The sequence below is a fragment of the Palaemon carinicauda genome, chromosome 31 (genome assembly GCF_036898095.1).
Source record: "Palaemon carinicauda isolate YSFRI2023 chromosome 31, ASM3689809v2, whole genome shotgun sequence".
NCBI lineage: Eukaryota > Metazoa > Arthropoda > Malacostraca > Decapoda > Palaemonidae > Palaemon > Palaemon carinicauda.
In genome coordinates, this window is record NC_090755.1 from 64,992,815 (window position 1) to 65,016,687 (window position 23,873).

Sequence of the window (23,873 nt, forward strand, 5' to 3'; positions counted from 1 at the left end):
ACCACTCTATTGATGATCTGACAAATCTTACAGAAAGGCAAAAAAGAATTAGCATGGAGGATGCTCCAGGAATGTTGGAACCATCATCCATTGCTGCTGCCTGGTCTGGAACAGGAAAACAATACATTGGAGACTTCTTGTTCAGGTGTGATGTAAATAAGTCAATCATTGGGGAGCCCCATAGGGCAAGAAGCCTTTCAGCTACTGCTGGTAGAAGGGCCCAATCTGCCCCTACCTGGCCCTGGTGGCTGAGCATGTTGGTTAACACATTCCTCTTGCCTGAAATGTCCCTGGTGGCTGAGCATGCCAGTTAACACATTCTTTTTGCCTGGAATATATCTTACTAACAGTTCCACTATGTTTTTGAATGCCCTAGCATGTGTTTGCCTTGCCAACTCCCTACTTGTTGATGTAGGCCACCACGGAAGTGTTATCACTCATCAACGCTACTAAATGCCCTATCAAACTCTGTTGAAAAGCTCGCAGGCCTAACACATTCTCAGCAGATTTAAAGTGCAGACCTTTTATTTCTTTGGACCACAATCACAGGGCAGTGTGCCCCTCAGGTGTGCCCACCCCTCCTTCAATGCGTCTTTCAACAGTAGCATCTATGGAGGAATGGAGTCGAGAGACCCCCCAGGTAAGGTGCTTGTCATTCATCCACCACTCCAGATCTACCCACACCAGAACCAAGTAGGAAGGATTGGCGACAGTTGACCAGTGATGTTTCGGACACCATAGTAGAGATCTCTGGGGAGCCACCCATGGGGAACGAGTTTTTCCAAAAATGAAATATGTCCTAAAGACATTGCCAGCGACGTGCTGGTAATCGTTCTGCTGAGCTTGAAAAAGGACTTCTTCCAATTGAAAAAGACCATAAGATCATACAAAAGGCTAGGAGTCTGTCTTGATCCTAGAGCAGCTATCTTCATGAAGATGACAGCATCAGCCAATCATTGAGATACCTCAGACGGCGAATCCCATTCGAGTGGGTCCAAGCAATAGACTAGCGTGAACACTTACGGAGCAATGGATAGTCTTAAGCACAGGACTTTGACCTGATGCACCACTCTGCTGAAAACAAAGCAGAGAAACTTCCTGCTTGATCTATGGGCAGGAATGTAAAAATAAACATCCTCAGGTTGAGAGAAAGTAAGAAGTCCCCATCTTGATGGCCTTATATGACTTGACCCGAGGGTCCTCTCTGAAGAAGCCTGGTCTCCACAGGACCAAGACTTCTTAGGGGGAGAGGAGCATTGATGAGGAGACTCATCACAACTGGTTTTTGCCGATGGACATTGGGAAGAAAAAACTACAGTTTCCTTACTCTGCACGTGAAGAGTGAGACCGAGACGATTTCCTACCTGAACATACCCATACCTGTGGGGCCCGAGTACATTTATCGCCCAATTGGGATGATAATGATTATGGAAAACATAAACATGTACTCGGAGAACGCATTCGCGAGGAGATCCACTAACAGGACTTGTGTCATTATTGGGTGTTCACGATCGTCGCTCTGAACGGAACCTGGAAGGAATAGCATCCTGTCTCATGGGGAGCGAGACTGAGCTGCCCGTGACTTCTCCATGGTGAGTGAAAACAAAAGCAAATGGCTTCTTATCTCTAGAGGAAGAAGATCGAGAAGCATATGATCTTGCTTGTGCCAAACAAAACCAATATGAGTGGGATGAATGTGCTCATGGATATTATGACCAAGTAGATCGGTCATGCAGTGATCGTAATCATGATGATTGTTCCCCAAGAGGAAAACAAACAGAAGGGCGAGAAGAGCCTGGCTCTTTCTTCTTGTGCTGGACAAGCGATTATGGATAATCAGATGAGTCATCAGACACTCCCTTTTTCCTTGCAACTCTCTTGATCCTTGAAACCTTACCCATAAGCGCTGGACCCTTGCACTGAGCTCCCCTAACAAGGGTCAGGGCTCATTGCATCGTTGCTCCCCCCTAAAAACCATGCAGGAGAATTTCTATAAGTCTAATGAGACTGCACGACCAGCCATCCTGAGCTTTGGTGATCTCTTCCTCGCAGCAGTACTAGGTGATCGTGAAAGTGGTAACACCTACAAAACAACAGGGGCGGCTCAGCAGAGGTAGAGACAGAAAAAGGGGAGCAGGGACACATCTGTTGACAGCACCTTTGCAGCACAGAGTTCCTCAACAGGAATGGGTTTGACGTCAGGGGGACTCACCACACACCTCCACAGGGGGGCCGGAGGGTAAGCATTAGTATACTTTCGGGCTCTAGCAGATGTTAGCACTTCCAGAAGTTTCTCTGCAGACAGGGCACTTTCAATACCCAGTAAGGTAGTAGGTTGGCCACGGCACCAGCCGCCCGTTGAGATACTACCGCTAGAGAGTTATGGGGTCCATTGACTGGCCAGACAGTACTTCTTTGGATCCTTCTCTTTGGATACGGTTCATTTTCCATTTTGCCTACACACACCGAATAGTCTGGCATATTCTTTACATATTCTCTGCTGTCCTCATACACCTGACAACACTTAAGATAACCAAACAATTCTTCACCCAAGGGGTTACTGCTCTGTAATTTTTCAGTGGCAACTTTCCTCTTGGTATAGGTAGAAGGGTCTATTTAGCTATGGTAAGCAGCTCTTCTAGGAGAAGGACACTCCAAAATCAAACCATTGTTCTCTAGTCTTGGGTAGTGCCATAACCTCTGTACTATGGTCTTCCACTGCCTTGGGTTAGAGTTCTCTTGCTTGAGGGTACACTCGGGCACACTATTCTATCTTATTTCTCTTCCTCTTGTTTTGTTAAAGTGTTTATAGTTTATATAGGATATATTTATTTTAATGTTGTTACTCTTCTTAAAAATTTAATTTTCCTTTTTTTTCCTTTCCTCACTGAGCTATTTTCCTTGTTGGAGCCCCTGGGCTTGTAGCATTGTGCTTTTCCAGCTAGGGTTGTGGCTTAGCCGTTAATAATAATAATAATAATAATAATAAAAGGCCACAACCTAGAAAGAACCAAATTCTTGCAAGAGTCATCAACAGCAAGGGGAGATGGTTGAGAGAGAGGTATGTATTGCCACCATTAGGGGAGGGCCATACACCCGCCTTCTCAGAACTACACCCGGCAAATGGGGGGCAGTCTCTCTTCACCCGATAGGTTTCCCCATAGGGCCCAACCCGAGGAAACCACAGAAAACAGCTGGCTTTGTTTCTGAAGAAGGGAAAAAGGAGTTGAATTTTCTTCAGAATCAGCTTGGACATGCCCTCTGATGCCAATGAATCCCTCTTAGACTTCTTCCTCTTCTTTGCAAACTCCACCTACTGGAAGTAGGCCATTCCCTACACACCTCGTAGGGGGATGACTCAGAGCAGTTATGCCTCCTGCAAAAATCGCAGAGTTGATGGAGGTCCACTTCTGCTTGCTCATGTACCAACTGCAACAGCAACCTTCCTTACTTGGGCAAAGCTGCAAGTATGGCTTAGGGGTGGACACTGAGAGGCCAGATCACAATCACTCTGGAAAGAGAAAAAGTATTAAACAGCAAAGTACATGTGTATACAGCTCCAGAAGAAGTCAAACGGAAGGTTGCTCTACCTGTTGGATGGGCGGGGCTTAACCGCCATCCGGTGACTAACTATGTTTACGTTGTAAAAAGTTTAAATGACTCTTTAAGCTTCACAAATGCCATACTCCTATCAAAGATTGATGGTTTGTATTACATGCAGGAACAAAAACAGTTTATAATCTACTGTATAGTATATGACAACACATGAATAAACATAAAAAGCCTAACAATTGTAAAAGAAAGTATCTGCCATCATTGATAATTAATCAGGGCAGGCTAAAAGTTTGTACGTATTAAAAAATATTTGAGATCTTATCAAATATACACTACAGTATTGCAAATTCTTGTAAATTTAACGAAAGGTAAAACTGAAAACATCGTATTCATGATTAAGACACAAATTTCAATGCACTTTACTTCCATTGTACAATTTAATTATATCTAAAAGTAATTGTTTCTTATTGCCAATTCATTATGTACAGGTACTGTTGTCAATGGAAAGACCCCATGATTGTGTAGGCCTTTCCTTTGTTTGTTATACTTTACAGGTATATTGAGAAGTATGCATATTTTTTTCCTTACTTTTATTACCTTTGGTTGATTTCCAGTGTACCACAGCAATTTATGTGTATACTTACGGAAAATACGCACTTTCATTGAAAGGTTGTCTTTTGTGATTGATTCTTTATTACTTTTGAGAGGCTATGAATAAATTCTAATTAAAGATGTTATAAGTATAATTACGTCATTACCTGATCAATGGCCTAATGACCTTTTTTTAGGTAAGTCAACCAACAGTAAAGAGACAATTGCCCAAAATATTTGTTGTTTCACTTTTAAAAAACTAATATAGGAAATCAGGTAGAACTGTATTCGACAGAAGAGCGGAGACATCTCACTTAATGTTGAGGTAGGACTTCACGGGGACAGGGCTGGCGGGCAAATATGTGTAAATAGCTAAGGTTTGTATGGTTAGGAAAAATACAAATTATCTCCGAATTTGTCATTTGTTCCGTAACCAAAATAGAAACCACACTATTTACATGGGGTGACTTAACCCTTAGGTAGGGTGAAAAGTCCCAGCCTTACTGGCTTTGGCTTTGCCCGGGGACTCAGAATCCGAGTGAGCAGCACTCGAGAAAAGGAGTCCCTGAACCTCGCAAATTCCTTGCTCCGCAAGGAACGTGCGGCCTACATAAGCTTGTGTGTGAAGGAAAGAAGTGCGACTCATCCTAGGAAGTTGACCTGAAGTCCTTTAGATGGAAATCTAGGTTAGGACGTTCCCAATACCACCTCGTCAGGGTATGGGGGACGCGACAGTATTATACTGTGACGAACCGAGAGAGGGTTGTGAACTCAAAGGCAGGATGCAATCAACTGAGTTATTTATTAAGGAACACTCTCCTTTATATACAAAACCTCAAGGCAACAGGACATAACATGTTCGAGAGACAGACAATATTACAGAGCAAAACCGGAGACATGATCATTCAGGTTCTTTTTAGTGCGAGGGAAGAGCGCAGATACAAGCATAATGTATACAAAATATGTTATTTTTATTACTAAAATAAATTTTTGAATATACTTACCCGATGATCATGTAGCTGTCAACTCCGTTGCCCGACAGAAATCTACGGTCGGGATACGCCAGCGATCGCTTATACAGGTGGGGGTGTACTCACCAGCGCCATCTGTGGTCAGGTACTCCAGTACTTCTTGTCAACAAGACCTCAATTTTCTCCTCGGTCCACTGGTTCTCTATGGGGAGGAAGGGCGGGTCATTTAAATCATGATCATCGGGTAAGTATATTCAAAAATTTATTTTAGTAATAAAAATAACATTTTTCAATATTAATCTTACCCGATGATCATGTAGCTGATTCACACCCAGGGTGGTGGGTGGAGACCAGTATACATGTTAACAAAGAAGCTAAGTATCCCGTATTTCATTTTTATTAGTTATTCAAAATAACAATAAAAAATAAATAAGTACCTGGTAAGGAAGTCGACTTGAACCATTACTCTGCCTTTAATAAGTACGTCTTCCTTACTGAGCGTAGCGGTCCTCTTAGGATGCTGAACGACTCTTAGGTGGCTAAAGTATAAAGGGCTGCAACCCATACTAAAGGACCTCATCATAACCTCTAACCTAGGCGCTTCTCAAGAAAGAATTGACCACCCGCCAAATCAACCAGGATGCGGAAGGCTTCTTAGCCGACCGTACAACCCAAAAACAACAATAAAAGCAATCAAGAGAAAGGTTAAAAAAGGTTATGGGATTATGGGAATGTAGTGGCTGAGCCCTCACCTACTACTGCACTCGCTGCTACGAATGGTCCCAGGGTGTAGCAGTTCTCGTAAAGAGACTGGACATCTTTGAGATAGAATGATGCGAACACTGACTTGCTTCTCCAATAGGTTGCATCCATAACACTCTGCAGAGAACGGTTCTGTTTGAAGGCCACTGAAGTAGCCACAGCTCTCACTTCATGTGTCCTTACCTTCAGTAAAGCAAGGTCTTCTTCCTTCATATGAGAATGAGCTTCTCTAATCAGAAGCCTGATGTAGTAAGAAACTGCGTTCTTAGACATTGGTAGCGAAGGCTTCTTAACAGCACACCATAAGGCTTCTGATTGTCCTCGTAAAGGTTTTGACCTTTTCAGATAGTACCTAAGAGCTCTAACTGGGCAAAGTACTCTCTCCAGCTCGTTACCCACCAAGTTAGATAGGCTAGGGATCTCGAACGATTTAGGCCAAGGACGTGAAGGAAGCTCGTTTTTAGCCAAAAAACCGAGCTGCAAGGAACATGTAGCCGTTTCCGATGTGAAACCTATGTTCCTGCTGAAGGCGTGGATCTCACTTACTCTCTTAGCTGTTGCTAGGCATACTAGGAAAAGAGTTTTTAATGTGAGGTCCTTGAAAGAGGCTGATTGTAGCGGTTCAAATCTAGATGACATCAGGAACCTTAGGACCACGTCTAGATTCCAGCCTGGAGTGGACAACCGACGTTCCTTAGAGGTCTCAAAAGACCTAAGGATGTCCTGCAGATCTTTGTTGGAGGAAAGATCCAAGCCTCTGTGGCGGAAAACCGCTGCCAACATACTTCTATAACCCTTGATCGTAGGAGCTGATAGGGATCTAACGTTCCTTAGATGTAACAGGAAGTCAGCAATTTGGGTTACAGTGGTACTGGTAGAGGAAACTGCATTGGCCCTGCACCAGCTTCGGAAGACTTCCCACTTAGATTGATAGACTCTGCGAGTGGATATCCTCCTTGCTCTGGCAATCGCTCTGGCTGCCTCCTTCGAAAAGCCTCTAGCTCTTGAGAGTCTTTCGATAGTCTGAAGGCAGTCAGACGAAGAGCGTGGAGGCTTGGGTGTACCTTCTTGACGTGAGGTTGACGCAGAAGGTCCACTCTTAGAGGGAGAGTCCTGGGAACGTCGACCAGCCATTGCAGTACCTCTGTGAACCATTCTCTTGCGGGCCAGAGGGGAGCAACCAACGTCAGCCGTGTCCCTTTGTGAGAGACGAACTTTTGAAGAACCCTGTTGATGATCTTGAACGGCGGGAATGCATACAAGTCGAGATGGGACCAATCCAGCAGAAAGGCATCCACGTGAACTGCTGCCGGGTCTGGAATCGGGGAACAGTACAATGGGAGCCTCTTGGTCATCGAGGTAGCGAACAGATCTATAGTTGGCTGACCCCACAGGGCCCAAAGTCTGTTGCAAACGTTCTTGTGAAGGGTCCACTCTGTGGGGATGACTTGACCCTTCCGGCTGAGGCGATCTGCCATGACATTCATATCGCCCTGAATGAACCTCGTTACCAGCGTGAGCTTTCGACTTTTTGACCAAATGAGGAGGTCCCTTGCGATCTCGAACAGCTTCCTCGAATGAGTCCCTCCCTGCTTGGAGATGTACGCCAAGGCTGTGGTGTTGTCGGAGTTTACCTCCACCACCTTGTTTAGCTGGAGGGACTTGAAGTTCATTAAGGCCAGATGAACCGCCAACAACTCCTTGCAATTGATATGAAGCGTTTTCTGTTCCTGATTCCATATCCCCGAACATTCCTGTCCGTCCAATGTCGCGCCCCAGCCCGAGTCTGATGCGTCCGAGAAGAGATGATGGTCGGGGGTCTGAACAGCTAACGAAAGACCTTCCTTGAGAAGAATGCTGTTCTTCCACCACGTTAGAGTAGCCCTCATCTCTTTGGAAACAGGAATTGAGACCGTCTCGAGCGTCATATCCTTGTTCCAGTGAGCTGCCTGATGGTACTGAAGGGGGCGGAGGTGGAGTCTCCCTAACTCGATGAACAGGGCTAGCGATGAAAGAGTCCCTGTTAGACTCATCCACTGCCTCACCGAGCATCGGTTCCTCCTCAGCATGCTCAGGATGCACTCCAGGGCTTGGTTGATTCTTGGGGCCGACAGAAAAGCCCGAAAAGCTCGACTCTGAATCTCCATACCCAGGTAAACGATGGTCTGGGAAGGAACGAGCTGGGACTTCTCTAAATTGACCAGGAGGCCCAGTTCCTTGGTCAGATCCATAGTCCATCTGAGACTCTCCAGACAGCGACGACTTGTGGGAGCTCTTAAAAGCCAGTCGTCTAAATAAAGGGAGGCTCTGATGTCTGCCAAGTGAAGGAATTTCGCAATATTCCTCATCAGTCGCGTAAACACAAGAGGTGCCGTGCTCAGGCCAAAGCACAGGGCTTGGAACTGGTACACAACCTCTCCAAAGACGAATCTCAGAAAAGGTTGGGAGTCTGGATGGATGGGAACGTGAAAGTAGGCATCTTTCAGATCTAACGAGACCATCCAGTCCTCCTGCCTGACCGCTGCTAGGACCGACTTCGTCGTCTCCATTGTGAACGTCTGCTTGGTGACATAAGCATTGAGCGTACTGACATCCAGCACCGGTCTCCAACCTCCTGTCTTCTTGGCCACCAGGAAGAGACGGTTGTAAAAGCCCGGGGATTGATGGTCCCGAACTATCACCACTGCCTCCTTCTGTAGCAGGAGCGACACCTCTTGTTGTAACGCTAGCCTCTTGTCCTTCTCCTTGTAGTTGGGAGAGAGGTTGATGGGAGATGTGGTCAGAGGGGGATTGCGGCAGAACGGAATTCTGTATCCCTCCCTTAGCCACTTGACAGACTGAGCGTCTGCACCTCTGCTCTCCCAGGCTTGCCAGAAGGTCTTGAGTCTGGCTCCTACAGCTGTCTGGAGAGGAAGGAAGTCAAGGCTTGCTTTTCGTGGACTTGGCACCCTTCTTTGACTTGCCCCGGTGACTGTCTCCACGGGTACTTCCTCTACTGGAGGCTCTACCACGAAAGGGCGGAATGAACCTAGTAGCAGGTGTATCAGCAACAGGGGTGCGGTAAGATCTAGGCACGGAAGGTAAGGTTTTCGCCTTACGTGCTGAAGAAGCCATGAGGTCATGTGTATCCTTCTGGATAAGAGCCGCAGCCATCCCCTTGATTAACTCCTCCGGAAACAGGCACTTGGAGAGAGGAGCAAACAGTAACTCTGACCTCTGGCAAGGGGTGATACCAGTCGATAAGAAGGAGCATAGATGTTCCCTTTTCTTGAGGACTCCTGAGACAAAAATAGCCGCAAGTTCGCCAGAACCATCGCGAATTGCTTTGTCCATACTGGACATGATCAGCATGGCCGCGTCTTTGTCAGAAGGAGCAGTCTTCCTGCTTAAGGCTCCTAGACTCCAATCGAGGAAGTTAAAAATTTCGAAGGCGCGAAAGACTCCCTTCATCAAGTGGTCCAGATCTGAAAAGGGCCAGCAGACCTTCGAGCGTCTCATAGCCGACCTGCGGGGAGAGTCAACCAAACTTGAGAAGTCGGCCTGGGCAGAGGCAGGAACCCCCAAGCCAGGTTCCTCTCCCGTGGCATACCAGACGCCCGACTTAGAAGCCAGCTTAGGAGGAGGAAACACAAAAGAGGTCCTTCCCAGTTGCTGCTTGGACTGCAACCAATCCCCCATAACCCTCAAAGCTCTCCTTGATGATCTGGCGAGGACAAGCTTGGTGTAGGCAGGCGTAGTAGACTGCATGCCCAGAGAAAACTCGGAGGGAGGAGAACGAGGGGTTGCAGACACGAAGTGTTCAGGGTACAACTCTCTGAACAGAGCCAGGACCTTGCGAAAGTCTAAGGAAGGCGGCGAAGACTTGTGTCCTTCCACCTCAGATGGAGGATCATCCAGATGGGCAGCTTCATCCTCAGAAACCTCATCGCCTGAGAGTTGAGTAGCGAGAGGTAAAGGCAGAGCGGCTGGCTGAATGGCTGAATCCTGCAGAATGGGTTGTAAGGCATGAGGCTCATGCTGCATGGCATGCGGCTCAAGCTGCATGGGATGAGGCTCATGCTGCATAGAATGCGGCTGCTGCATGGTATGAGGCTCGTGCTGCATGGGTTGAGGAGGATGCCTCATAGCATGAGGCTCCTGCCTCAAGGGTTGAGGAGGTTGCTGCATAGCATGAGGCTCCTGCCTCAAGGGTTGAGGAGGTTGCCGCATAGCCTGAGGCTCCTGCCTCAGGGGTTGAGGAGGTTGTCGCATAGCATGAGGCTCCTGCCTCATGGGTTGAGGAGGTTGCCGCATAGTGCTGGAACCTGGCAACTCCCGATGCGGCTGCGTCTGACAGGGAGGACTGCGTAGAGGTGGAGGAGCGCTCGCAGGAGGAGGGGTGCTAACCTTGTCTGCCTGATACTCCTGCATCAAAGCCGCAAGCTGAGACTGCATAGTCTGCAGCATTGACCACTTGGGGTCCACAGTGGTTGGAGCAGAGGCCTGTTGAGGCACCACTCTACCTCTCTTGGGAGGTGTGCAGTCATCAGATGACTGCGGCGAGTCCGAACTGGCCCAGTGGCTACACCTGGGCCGTTGGACTAGCTCGGAAGGGACCTTACGTTTGAGAGGTCGTGAGACCTGGGTCCACCGTTTCCTCCTGGAAACCTCTTCCACAGACGAGGAATTTAAGGGCTCATTCGTCTGGGAGTGGAAGTGACGATCTCTATCAGATACGCCCGCAACCACTGAGGATACAACTGAGCGCCGATCAAGGCCTGCCGAACCCTTTGGTCCTTCGACGTTGCTTCTCCCCTGGGCTTGGGAGCTTGCAAGAGGTCCCGGACTGGGAGGACGACTGGCACGCACAGAAGTATCCTCATGCGCAACACTGACACTGACACTATGCACAGCACTGGCACTAACACTTCCCACTGCACTCTTCACTTTAAGCTCCTTGACATCTGCCAAGAGAAGATTGTGGTCACCAACTAACGATTCCACCTTATCACCAAGAGCCTGAATGGCACGCAACATATCCGTCATATCAGGCTGAGCACTCGTAGCAGGTTCGGGGGTCACCACCACAGGGGAAGGAAAAGGTTGAGGGACATGGGGAGAGGAATAAACCAAAGAGCGAGAAGAACTCCTCCTAACTCTCTCCTTCTCTAACCTAGTTGTATATTTGAGGAATTCATTAAATTCGAATTCCGAAAGCCCAGCACATTCCCCACATCGATCTTCCAATTGACAGGATTTTCCCCTACAATCGGAACAAAGGGTGTGAGGATCAACAGAGGCCTTCGGAAGACGCCTATTACAAGTCCTAACACTACATCGCCTATATTTAGGAGCTTGAGAGTGGTCGGACATCTTGAATTTAGGGAACAGTCAAGGGGGAATTCCAAAGTAAAGCAAAGATCGTTAACCAATAAATCAAATTAATTCCAAAAGCTATCTAAGCTAAGGGAAAAGCTTCCTGTACAGCGAAGGCTAAATTTTAGAGCAAATACTTCACCAAAACCGTGAACAAAAGACTCCAAAATCAACAGCGTATCCATGTAGGTCTTGCCGGCGGCACGACAGAGGAAAAATTGAGGTCTTGTTGACAAGAAGTACTGGAGTACCTGACCACAGATGGCGCTGGTGAGTACACCCCCACCTGTATAAGCGATCGCTGGCGTATCCCGACCGTAGATTTCTGTCGGGCAACGGAGTTGACAGCTACATGATCATCGGGTAAGTATATTCAAAAATTTATTTTAGTAATAAAAATAACATATTTTGTATACATTATGCTTGTATCTGCGCTCTTCCCTCGCACTAAAAAGAACCTGAATGATCATGTCTCCGGTTTTGCTCTGTAATATTGTCTGTCTCTCGAACATGTTATGTCCTGTTGCCTTGAGGTTTTGTATATAAAGGAGAGTGTTCCTTAATAAATAACTCAGTTGATTGCATCCTGCCTTTGAGTTCACAACCCTCTCTCGGTTCGTCACAGTATAATACTGTCGCGTCCCCCATACCCTGACGAGGTGGTATTGGGAACGTCCTAACCTAGATTTCCATCTAAAGGACTTCAGGTCAACTTCCTAGGATGAGTCGCACTTCTTTCCTTCACACACAAGCTTATGTAGGCCGCACGTTCCTTGCGGAGCAAGGAATTTGCGAGGTTCAGGGACTCCTTTTCTCGAGTGCTGCTCACTCGGATTCTGAGTCCCCGGGCAAAGCCAAAGCCAGTAAGGCTGGGACTTTTCACCCTACCTAAGGGTTAAGTCACCCCATGTAAATAGTGTGGTTTCTATTTTGGTTACGGAACAAATGACAAATTCGGAGATAATTTGTATTTTTCCTAACCATACAAACCTTAGCTATTTACACCCCTCCCATGACACCAGCCACAGAAGACTCTCCACTTCGCCTGGTAGACTCCTGCAGATGACTTTCGCAGGTGTCGAGACATCCTTTCCACAACTTGTTGCGAAAAGCCTCTCTCTGTGAGGAGACGCTGGATAGTCTCCAGGCGTGAAGCGTAGCTACGGCTTTGTGGAAGATGTTGCAGTGTGGTTGCTTGAGTAGCTCGTGTCGTGGGGGGAGTTCTCTCGGAAGTTCCGTCAGGAGCTGCAGAAGGTCCGGGAACCACTCTGCATGATGCCATAGCGGAGTTATCAAGGTAATCGACAGGTTGACCGATAGTCTGGTCTTGTTGAGCACCCTTCTCATCAGACAGAACGGTGGGAAGGCGTACACGTCGATGTTGTCCCACCGTTGTTAGAAGGCATCTTGCCAGAGGGCCTTGGGGTCCGGGACTGGGGAGCAGTACAGCGGCAGCTTGAAATTCAAGGCTGTCGCGAACAAGTCCACTGTCGGGGAACCCCACAAAGTCAGGACTTTGTTGGCTACTAGAGGACCCAAAGACCACTCGGTACTCACTATCAGCGAAGCTCTGCTCAGACTGTCAGCGAGCACATTCCTTTTGCCCGGAATGAAGCGAGCTGATAGTGGTATCGAGTGGACTTCGGCCCATCTCAGAATCTCTACTGCAACATGGGATAGCTGTTGTGAAAAGGTACCTCCCTGCTTGTTGATATAAGCCACCACTGTGGTGTTGTCGCTCATCACCACCACAGAGTGACCCGCCAGGGTCTGTTGGAACTGTTGAAGGGCCAGACATACGGCCTTCATCTCTAGCAGATTGATATGGAGGTACTTTTCTGATTCTGACCACCGGCCTGAGATCCTGTGGTTCAGAACGTGGGCCCCCCACCCTTCTTTTGACGCGTCCGAGAACAGCATCAAATCCGGGGGAGGACGAGAAGATCCACTCCCTTTCGAAGGTTTCCGTCGGTCAACCACCACTGCAGGTCCGTCCGTTCCGCAGGCCCTATAGGGACCTGAAAGTCCGGGGAATCGTGGCCTTGACTCCACCGGGACTTGAGCCGCCATTGCAGGGATCTCATCCTGAGGCGGCCGTTTGGAGCTAAACGGGCCAGGGAGGAAAGGTGACCTAGAAGACGTAACCAAGATTGGGCTGGAAGCTCTTCCCGTCTGAGGAAAGGTTCCGCAACCCTCCTTAGCCTTGCTATCCTGTCGTCTGATGGAAAGGCTTTGTGGAGATTGGTGTCCAATATCACGCCTAGATATACCAGTCGTTGAGATGGAAGCAGAGAAGACTTCTCGAGATTTACCATGATCTCTAGATCCTCGCAAAGTCCCAGAAGCTTGTCCCGGTGTCGAAGAAGGGTCGACTCCGAGTCTGCCAGGATCAGCCAGTCGTCCAGATAGCGAAGGAGACGGATGCCGATCCTGTGTGCCCACGAAGATATCAGGGTGAACAATCTGGTGAACACCTGTGGTGCTGTGGAGAGACCGAAGCACAGCACCTTGAACTGGTAGATCTTGTTGTCTAGGCTGAATCTCAAGTACTTCCTGGAAGATGGATGGGTTGGGATCTGGAAGTACGCGTCCTTTAGATCCAGTGTGCACATGAAGTCTTGCGGTCTCACTGCAAGTCTGACCGTCTCTGCTGTCTCCATGCTGAACGGAGTTTGTTTGACAAACTTGTCCAGAGCTGAGAGGTCGATGACGGGTCTCCAGCCTCCAGACGCCTTCTTTACAAGAAAGAGTCGACTGAAGAAGCCTGGGGAGCCGTCGACGACCTCTTGGAGAGTATCCTTCTTGAGCATGGTCTCGACTTCTGCCCGAAGGGCTAGCCCCTTTGCCGATCCCATGGCATAGGAGCTCAACGACACTGGATTCGCTGTCAGGGGAGGAAGAGATGTCGTGAACGGGACACGATATCCTTGGCTGATCACAGAGACCGGCCCCGAGTTGCTGCCACCTGAACGCGCAACTCTGCGGGCATCCCCCCACTGGTGGACACGCAAGGGGATTGCCAATCCTAGCGTTTGCGGCCTCGGCCGCTCCCTCTAGGATTCTTGCTTCCCCTGGAGGGCTTCCCACCCTTCCTGTCCTTGACGGGAAAGGGCTGCTGTTTGGACACCTTTGCCTTTGCTGCCGGAGCCGGTTTCGATGTCCTAGACTGACGAGGCTTTTGTTGTTGAGGTGCTGGAGGCTTGTAGGGTCTGGATGTAAGAGCCCTTTGGAGGAGAGAATCGTGATTCGACTTCCTCCACCTCTCAGCTGTCCATTCCACATCCTTGAGCTCAAACAGGCTCTTTCCAAGGATGGAAGTGTGTCTGAGCTTGCAGACATCCATGGCTGGGACCTTCGCATGGAACCTCTCGGTCACCGCATCACGATGCTTCAAGATTGAGTTTGCCCACAAGTTCGAAACTTGGTGAGCTAGAAACTCGATGGTGCGTGTGCCCGAGAGGAGAAAAGTCTCCATGGCCTTCTTGGTGCTCTCCTTGGACAAGTCCTCGGATCGCAACAGGATGCCCAGAGACCCCAGCCAGACATCCAGCCACGAAGTGGCCTGCATGGCACACTTTGCGACTTTCTCCTGGCTCAAGATCTCTGTAGCCGAGAATGTCACCTGCCGGGCGGAGAGTTTCTCGAGAGAAATTCCCCTGGAGAGCTCTTCCACAGAATGGTGGAGAGGAAGAGCTAAACAAGACTCCCCCATGATCTCGAAGTACTTCCTTTGCTGTACGCGAGGAGGTGGGAGGAGTTTGTTGCCGGCAGGGAAACGGCTGGAGGAGGCGAGTTCGGAGAGCTGGCTCTCAACCTTGTCTCTGGCGCTCTTAACCCCTTGGGACCAGGGCAGAGCCGCACAGGCCTTCGGAGGTTTTTGAGTGCCGTAGACTTGGTCCAGAACCATATCCTTGCCCTCGCGAGGGGCGGTCTCCGGGTCCTCGAACCTGTTGAGTTGCCTCATTAGACTCAGGATCTGCCAGAAGGCATTCTCCGACTCATGCAGCTCTCCTCCTTGTGGACTGGCAGCAAAGTCTCCTGTCCCCATCTGCTCTACCTGGGGGGACACACGGACGTTCTCCTGGGGTCTTGCTGGCTCTGGTCGAATCCGGGCTGAAGACTTAGGGACGGTCTTTGAGTCCTTGGGCTCCCTCCTAGCAGGTATACAGGACGCCAGCAAAGAAGTCTGAGGGCCCCTCTCTGCTCCCACACGAGACGATTCTACTCGAGGTGGGGTTCCTCCCATTGGTGCCGTGGGAGAATGTCTCACCTCGATGGACTCTCCTGAGACCGGAAAGGCTTCGTCCACAGGGGAAGGGGAAAACGTCTGAGGGGGGAAGGGGACTTCCTGACGGACTTCTTGGGAGCCAGTTTAACCCTAGGAGGAGTTACCACAAGTCCACTCCTCTCCTTCTCTTCAGCGGGGACGAGGCTGCCGTTGGTTTGAGGCCTAGATCAGCGAGGGCCGGCTTAACAGCCTGGACGACCGCTTTGATCAGAGACCCGAACCAAGGCTGACGGCTGTCAGCGACTCCCGCTGGAAGGGAAGGGGATCGGGCGATCCTTAGGAGTGGACACCACAGGGCCTGCCTGAAAAGAAGAAGAGTGATGCTTAGACCTCTCTGAAGATTCTTCCTCCTCCGGCAAGAGCGCTGAACTGCGCTTACGGGGTGGAGATCGTGACGACAATGATCTGGAAGTACGCGCCGCTCCAGAGGACTCGCAAGGTTGCCCGTGCTGCGAAACCTGGTGGAAATCACGGTCGGGGTCGCGCCAGCGCTCGCGCAATGGTAAAATCGCGGGTTCGTGCGCGGGCGAACGTTGGCGCGCGCGCGGAGATGATAGCGCGGGTGTGCGTGGGTGAGTGAGCGTGTGGGCGTGCAGGTGAAGGTGCGCGTGCAGGTGAAGGTGCGCGTGCAGGTGAAGGTGCGCGTGCAGGTGAAGGTGCGCGTGCAGGTGAAGGTGCGCGTGCAGGTGAAGGTGCGCGTGCAGGTGAAGGTGCGCGTGCAGGTGAAGGTGCGCGTGGGCGCGCAGGTGAGGGTGTGCGCGGTAGTAAGGGAGAGCGCTGGTGACCGGGAGAACGACGGCGTGTTGGCGAACGATGGCGCGTAGGCCGAGAAGGCGATCGACTGCGCACAGGTGAGTTAGCGCGTGGGCGCGTAGGAGACCTTCGCGGACCCGACGTGAGGGCGCGCGGGCGCATTGGAGAGCGCTTGCGCGCAGGCGAAGGATCGCGAGGGTGCGCGGGAGGCCGCTGGCGCGTTGGAGATCGCTGGCACGTATTGGCGTGGTCGGGAGCTATCGGTTGGGCCACAGGACTAGAAGGTGAAGTGGCGCGTAGAGCCGAACGCTCGCGGGCTTGCACCGGAAACTTCTCGTGGGCGCACGGGCGCGCAGAGACTCGACCAGGTTTAGATGAGCGCACAGGAGAGTGCGCGCCATTGCACAGGCAAAGGCTGGCGCGTGGGCAAAGGAACGGACTCCTTGCTTGCACCCAGATCCGGAGATCGTGGGCGCGTGGACGAACGTTGGCGCGCATCAGGACCAAGACGCGCAGATGTGCGCTGGCGAGCAGGTGATCGTGGGCGCTCGGGAGTACGTGGGCGCGCAGATCTGCGCTGGTGAGCAGGAGAGAGCTGGCGCACAGGAGATCTACGGCGAGAAAATGTGGGGCGCGAAGAGTCTGAAGGGTCCACAGCAGGAGAGCGCTTGCGCGCTACTCGCACAGGAGAACGTGGGCGCGCAGGTAACACCTGGCGCTTAAGGGACTTACTCTCCGTGGGAGATAAGCCCTTGTGTCCCGAAGGGACCGGTGCCCGTTGGAAAACGGGGTGCGTAGGGACCCACAGCGCATCTGCGTCCGCAAACGGAGAAGGAAGGCTAGCAGGTCTGGCAGGCCTGGGGGATCGCGAACGATCAGCTGAGAGGTCTAGAGATGCAGCTGCAACGGTCTGCTCACGTCGAGGAGGCTCCTCTGCAGGAGACGTCGAAGGCGAAGAACCGAAGAGGCGCCTCCTAACTCCCTTGTAAGGAGAAGGAAGGCCTCTACGGCGAAGAGGAGGGCGAGCCTTACGGCGAAGACGACCTCGAGGGACAGCAACACCATCGCCGGTCCTCCAAAGAGGAGTCTCCGTCAGTGAACTCCACCGGGGGGGAGAATCACCCGCAGGGGAGACCGTTGGACCCAGCTCCTCCCTTGAAGGATGTTCGGAGGGGGGAACTGAGCCTTCAGCAACATCCGCAACGACAGCAGGGGTTGGCCCGACCCGTCAGAAGCCTCTGCCACAACAACGTCGACAATAGACAGAGGATCAACCTCTGCTATTACCGGCGACTGTTTGACAGCTGCACTCAACTGGATCAGGTCAAACAGGGCTTCCCTGGAGGGCGAGCCCTTAAGCCCCAAGGAAGCCCAAAGCTGCAAAAGATCATTGTTAGAGACAGAGTCATCAAGATCAAAATCCTCCCCCAGAGGTGGAGGAGGAGGAGCTGCCTCGCTATGGGAGGCAACTCCCTCTCCCGAACCCCGAGGTTGGTCAACAACAGAAAGGCCTACGCTACCACTCGACGGCCCCTCGTGAGAGACCGATCGAATGGGAGCTTCGGGCAACGGAAGAAGTGTCTTTGGAACCTTCCTTCTTCAAGGCAGCCCTTGAAGGAGAAAGGTCACGCTTAGACTACTTCTTACGTCGCCGGGAAAACCTCTCCCACTGGGAGGTAGACCACTCCCTGCACACACTACAAGTTTTATTCCTATCACACCGTTGACCTCGGCAGTATGGACATAAGGAGTGAGGGTCGGTCTCGACTGCCGACATGAACGTTCCACAAGGGCGGTCGGGAAGTCCAGGGCACTTCCGCATGATGAGGCCAACTTCCAAGCACACAAGCTGTAACAAAAAGCCAACAAATTAAGGCTGTCAAAAATGCGAGGGTGAGACAGACAGGTCTGATCATCACCCGAGCCAAAAGTGAAGTGAATCAGTTCACCGGTGTGTGAGGGGGGAGGGGTCGCTAGCTACCCCTCCCCTACCCCCTCGCTAACTAGCGAGAGGGTAGTTAACCCTCATTAAAAATCTAATGGCTCGTCATATCAGCTACGCCGAAAGTAATACCCCATGTAAATAGCGTGGTTTGTATTTCAGTTACGGAACAAATTTCATTTAAAATACATTAATTGCAATAATGATGAGGACTAGGATTAATAATATCAAGATGCCAAATAAAACAAATTTATCTACTTATCTTTAGATTCTCCCCATAACTCTGAACTGACTCAAATAAATTATGTCACACTTGGAATTACAACTACCATCTGGTTAGCATATAGGCTCTTATAAGAGCCATAGGGGATTTGGGCATCATATCATTGAAACATTATATATGTACCAAATTTTAAAGCTGAAAAATTTCAACAACCTTAAGGACATAATAAATCTGACAAAGCTAACAAAGAGGTAAAAACTTACAATGGGAACCAATATCTCTTCAGTTTCTATAATTGGCTGATCTGTAACAGCTTTTATAACTAACTTCTGAGCTAAAGTCACATTGTCCTCCGAACCTCTGATTGTACATATCCGATATCCTTCCACTTCTGAAATAAAGACATAGATTGGTAACCATAACTGTAAAACAATAAATAATTACATTAACAACCTTAGATTGCTCCTAAAACAGTGGTAATTCAGTCAACTTTTTACATTCATACAGTGAATAGGTAGAAAATCTTACTCTTCTTACTGAATAGTACTTCCAATTACTGTACTGCATAAAAATACATGAATGGTGTATGTAGTATTTTTATGTGTATATTTTAAGAAATTTCTTTCCAAGCATTCATAAAACTAAAAAAATCAAAACAATGTAGGAGTGCAAGAGTATTTTCTTAAAAATCAATTATTGCATTAGAATTTTATAATGCATCAACTAGTTACATAAGAATACCATTTATTTGGCAAAGAGAGAAAGCATATGTACTATGAATTTTGGTAGAGATATGACAACCTTCAATTATTCTGCTTTAGAAAAATGCAAAGAAAGGTTAATCTTTCTTTTTTTAAAGTAAAATGTTATTTTCATTAGTAAAATAAATTTTTGAATATACTTACCCGATGATCATGTAGCTGTCAACTCCGTTGCCCGACAGAAATCTACGGTCGGGATACGCCAGCGATCGCTATCCAGGTGGGGGTGTGCTCAACAGCGCCATCTGTGGTCAGGTACTCAAGTACTTCTTGTCAACAAGACCTCAATTTTCTCCTCGGTCCACTGGTTCTCTATGGGGAGGAAGGGCGGGTCCTTTAATTCATGATCATCGGGTAAGTATATTCAAAAATTTATTTTACTAATGAAAATAACATTTTTCAATATTAATCTTACCCGATGATCATGTAGCTGATTCACACCCAGGGTGGTGGGTGGAGACCAGCATACATGTTAACAAAGAAGCTAAGTATCCCGTATTTCATTTTATTAGTTATTCAAAATAACAAATATAAAATAAATAAGTACCTGGTAAGGAAGTCGACTTGAACCATTACTCTGCCTTTATTAAGTACGTCTTCCTTACTGAGCGTAGCGGTCCTCTTAGGATGCTGAACGACTCTTAGGTGCTGAAGTATAAAGGGCTGCAACCCATACTAAAGGACCTCATCACAACCTCTAACCTAGGCGCTTCTCAAGAAAGAATTGACCACCCGCCAAATCAACCAGGATGCGGAAGGCTTCTTAGCCGACCGTACAACCCAAAAACAACAATAAAAAGTATTCAAGAGAAAGGTTAAAAAGGTTATGGGATTATGGGAATGTAGTGGCTGAGCCCTCACCTACTACTGCACTCGCTGCTACGAATGGTCCCAGGGTGTAGCAGTTCTCGTAAAGAGACTGGACATCTTTGAGATAGAATGATGCGAACACTGACTTGCTTCTCCAATAGGTTGCATCCATAACACTCTGCAGAGAACGGTTCTGTTTGAAGGCCACTGAAGTAGCCACAGCTCTCACTTCATGTGTCCTTACCTTCAGCAAAGCAAGGTCTTCTTCCTTCAGATGAGAATGTGCTTCTCTAATCAGAAGCCTGATGTAGTAAGAAACTGCGTTCTTAGACATTGGTAGCGAAGGCTTCTTGACAGCACACCATAAGGCTTCTGATTGTCCTCGTAAAGGTTTTGACCTTCTTAGATAGTACCTAAGAGCTCTGACTGGGCAAAGTACTCTCTCCAGTTCGTTCCCCACCAAGTTGGACAGGCTAGGGATCTCGAACGATTTAGGCCAAGGACGTGAAGGAAGCTCGTTTTTAGCCAAAAAACCGAGCTGCAAGGAACATGTAGCCGTTTCCGATGTGAAACCTATGTTCCTGCTGAAGGCGTGGATCTCACTTACTCTTTTAGCTGTTGCTAGGCATACGAGGAAAAGAGTTTTTAATGTGAGGTCCTTAAAAGAGGCTGATTGGAGCGGTTCAAATCTAGATGACATCAGGAACCTTAGGACCACGTCTAGATTCCAGCCTGGAGTGGACAACCGACGTTCCTTTGAGGTCTCAAAAGACCTAAGGAGGTCCTGTAGATCTTTGTTGGTGGAAAGATCCAAGCCTCTGTGGCGGAAAACCGCTGCCAACATACTTCTGTAACCCTTGATCGTAGGAGCTGATAGGGATCTAACGTTCCTTAGATGTAACAGGAAGTCAGCAATCTGGGTTACAGTGGTACTGGTTGAGGAAACTGCATTGGCCTTGCACCAGTTTCGGAAGACTTCCCATTTAGACTGATAGACTCTGAGAGTGGATGTCCTCCTTGCTCTGGCAATCGCTCTGGCTGCCTCCTTCGAAAAGCCTCTAGCTCTTGAGAGTCTTTCGATAGTCTGAAGGCAGTCAGACGAAGAGCGTGGAGGTTTGGGTGTACCTTCTTTACGTGAGGTTGACGCAGAAGGTCCACTCTTAGAGGAAGAGTCCTGGGAACGTCGACCAGCCATTGCAGTACCTCTGTCAACCATTCTCTCGCGGGCCAGAGGGGAGCAACCAACGTCAGCCGTGTCCCTTTGTGAGAGGCGAACCTCTGAAGTACCCTGTTGACAATCTTGAACGGCGGGAATGCATACAGGTCGAGATGGGACCAATCCAGCAGAAAGGCATCCACGTGAACTGCTGCTGGGTCTGGAATCGGAGAACAATACAATGGGAGCCTCTTGGTCATCGAGGTAGCGAACAGATCTATGGTTGGCTGACCCCACAGGGCCCAAAGTCTGCTGCAAACATTCTTGTGAAGGGTCCACTCTGTGGGGATGACCTGACCCTTCCGGCTGAGGCGATCTGCCATGACATTCATATCGCCCTGAATGAACCTCGTTACCAGCGTGAGCTTTCGATCTTTTGACCAAATGAGGAGGTCCCTTGCGATCTCGAACAACTTCCTCGAATGAGTCCCTCCCTGCTTGGAGATGTAAGCCAAGGCTGTGGTGTTGTCGGAGTTCACCTCCACCACCTTGTTTAGCTGGAGGGACTTGAAGTTTATCAAGGCCAGATGAACTGCCAACAACTCCTTGCAATTGATGTGAAGTGTCCTTTGCTCCTGATTCCATGTTCCCGAGCATTCCTGTCCGTCCAATGTCGCACCCCAGCCCGAGTCTGATGCGTCCGAGAAGAGACGGTGGTCGGGGGTCTGAACAGCCAAAGGTAGACCTTCCTTGAGAAGAATGCTGTTCTTCCACCACGTTAGAGTAGACCTCATCTCTTCGGAAACAGGAACTGAGACCGACTCTAGCGTCATGTCCTTTATCCAGTGAGCAGCTAGATGATACTGAAGGGGGCGGAGGTGGAGTCTCCCTAACTCGATGAACAGGGCCAGCGATGAAAGTGTCCCTGTTAGACTCATCCACTGCCTGACTGAGCATCGGTTCCTTCTCAGCATGCTCTGGATGCATTCTAGGGCTTGGTTGATCCTTGGGGCCGACGGAAAAGCCCGAAAAGCTCGACTCTGAATCTCCATACCCAGGTAGACAATGGTCTGGGATGGGACGAGCTGGGACTTCTCTAAATTGACCAGGAGGCCCAGTTCCTTGGTCAGATCCATAGTCCATCTGAGATTCTCCAGACAGCGACGACTTGTGGGAGCTCTTAAAAGCCAGTCGTCTAAATAGAGGGAGGCTCTGATGTCTGCCAAGTGAAGGAATTTCGCAATATTCCTCATCAGTCTCGTAAACACAAGAGGTGCCGTGCTTAGGCCAAAGCACAGGGCTTGGAACTGGTACACAACCTTTCCAAAGACGAATCTTAGGAAAGGTTGGGAGTCTGGATGGATGGGGACGTGAAAGTATGCGTCTTTCAGGTCTAACGAGACCATCCAGTCCTCCTGCCTGACCGCTGCTAGGACCGACTTCGTCGTCTCCATCGTGAACGTCTGCTTGGTGACAAAAGCATTGAGAGCACTGACGTCCAGCACCGGTCTCCAACCTCCTGTCTTCTTGGCTACCAGGAAGAGACGGTTGTAAAAGCCCGGGGATTGATGATCCCGGACTATGACCACTGCTTCCTTTAGTAGCAAGAGCGACACCTCTTGTTGCAACGCTAGCCTCTTGTTCTTCTCCTTGTAGTTGGGAGAGAGGTTGATGGGAGATGTAGCTAGAGGGGGATTGCGGCAGAACGGAATTCTGTATCCCTCCCTTAGCCACTTCACAGACTGAGCGTCTGCACCTCTGCTCTCCCAAGCTTGCCAGAAGGTCTTGAGTCTGGCTCCTACTGCTGTCTGGAGATGAAGGCAGTCAAAACTTGCCTTTTGCGGACTTGGAACCCTTCTTGGACTTGCCACGGTGACTGTCTGCACGGGTACCTCCTCTGCTGGAGGTTCTGCCACGAAAGGGCGGGATGAACCTAGAAGCAGGTGTATCAATTGCTGCAGGGCGGAAGGGTCTAGGTACGGAAGGTAAGGTTTTAGCCTTACGTGCAGAAGAAGCCATTAGATCATGAGTATCCTTCTGGATAAGTGAGGCAGCCATCCCTTTAATCAACTCCTCCGGAAACAGACACTTGGAGAGAGGAGCGAACAACAACTCTGACTTCTGGCAAGGAGTGATACCAGCAGATAAGAAGGAGCAAAGGAGTTCTCTCTTCTTGAGGACTCCTGATACATATGAAGCCGCAAGTTCACCAGACCCATCCCGAATTGCCTTGTCCATGCTAGACATGATTAGCATGGCCGAGTCCTTATCTGAAGGGGAAGTCTTCCTACTTAAGGCTCCCAAACACCAATCGAGGAAGTTGAAAATCTCGAAGGCACGAAAGACTCCCTTCAACATATGATCTAGATCGGAAAAGGACCAGCAGATCTTGGAACGTCTCATAGCCAACCTGCGGGGAGAGTCAACCAGACTTGAGAAGTCGGCCTGGGCAGAGGCAGGAACCCCCAAGCCAGGTTCCTCTCCCGTGGCATACCAGACGCTCGACTTAGAAGCCAGCTTGGGAGGAGGAAACACAAAAGAGGTCCTTCCCAGTTGCTTCTTGGAATGCAACCAGTCCCCCATAACCCTCAAAGCTCTCCTAGATGATCTGGCGAGAACAAGCTTGGTAAAGGCAGGCGCAGCAGACTGCATGCCCAGAGCAAACTCGGAGGGAGGAGAACGAGGGGTTGCAGACACAAAATGTTC

At 49.5% G+C, this 23,873-nt stretch overlaps 2 protein-coding genes across 2 annotated transcripts in view; both read right to left on the minus strand.

Moving 5' to 3' along the window:
- Window positions 1–23,873, minus strand: part of LOC137624778 (serine/threonine-protein phosphatase 2B catalytic subunit 3-like) — a 568,901-nt gene that overhangs the window by 273,799 nt on the left and 271,229 nt on the right. The gene's annotated exons all lie outside the window — the stretch shown is intronic.
- LOC137625068 (tudor and KH domain-containing protein homolog) overlaps window positions 1–23,873 on the minus strand; it is an 81,109-nt gene that overhangs the window by 52,791 nt on the left and 4,445 nt on the right. Inside the window, exon 3 of the mRNA XM_068355997.1 lies at window positions 18,704–18,831. Within this exon, the coding sequence (XP_068212098.1) occupies window positions 18,704–18,831 (128 nt within the window). The remainder of the gene's footprint in view (window positions 1–18,703; window positions 18,832–23,873) is intronic.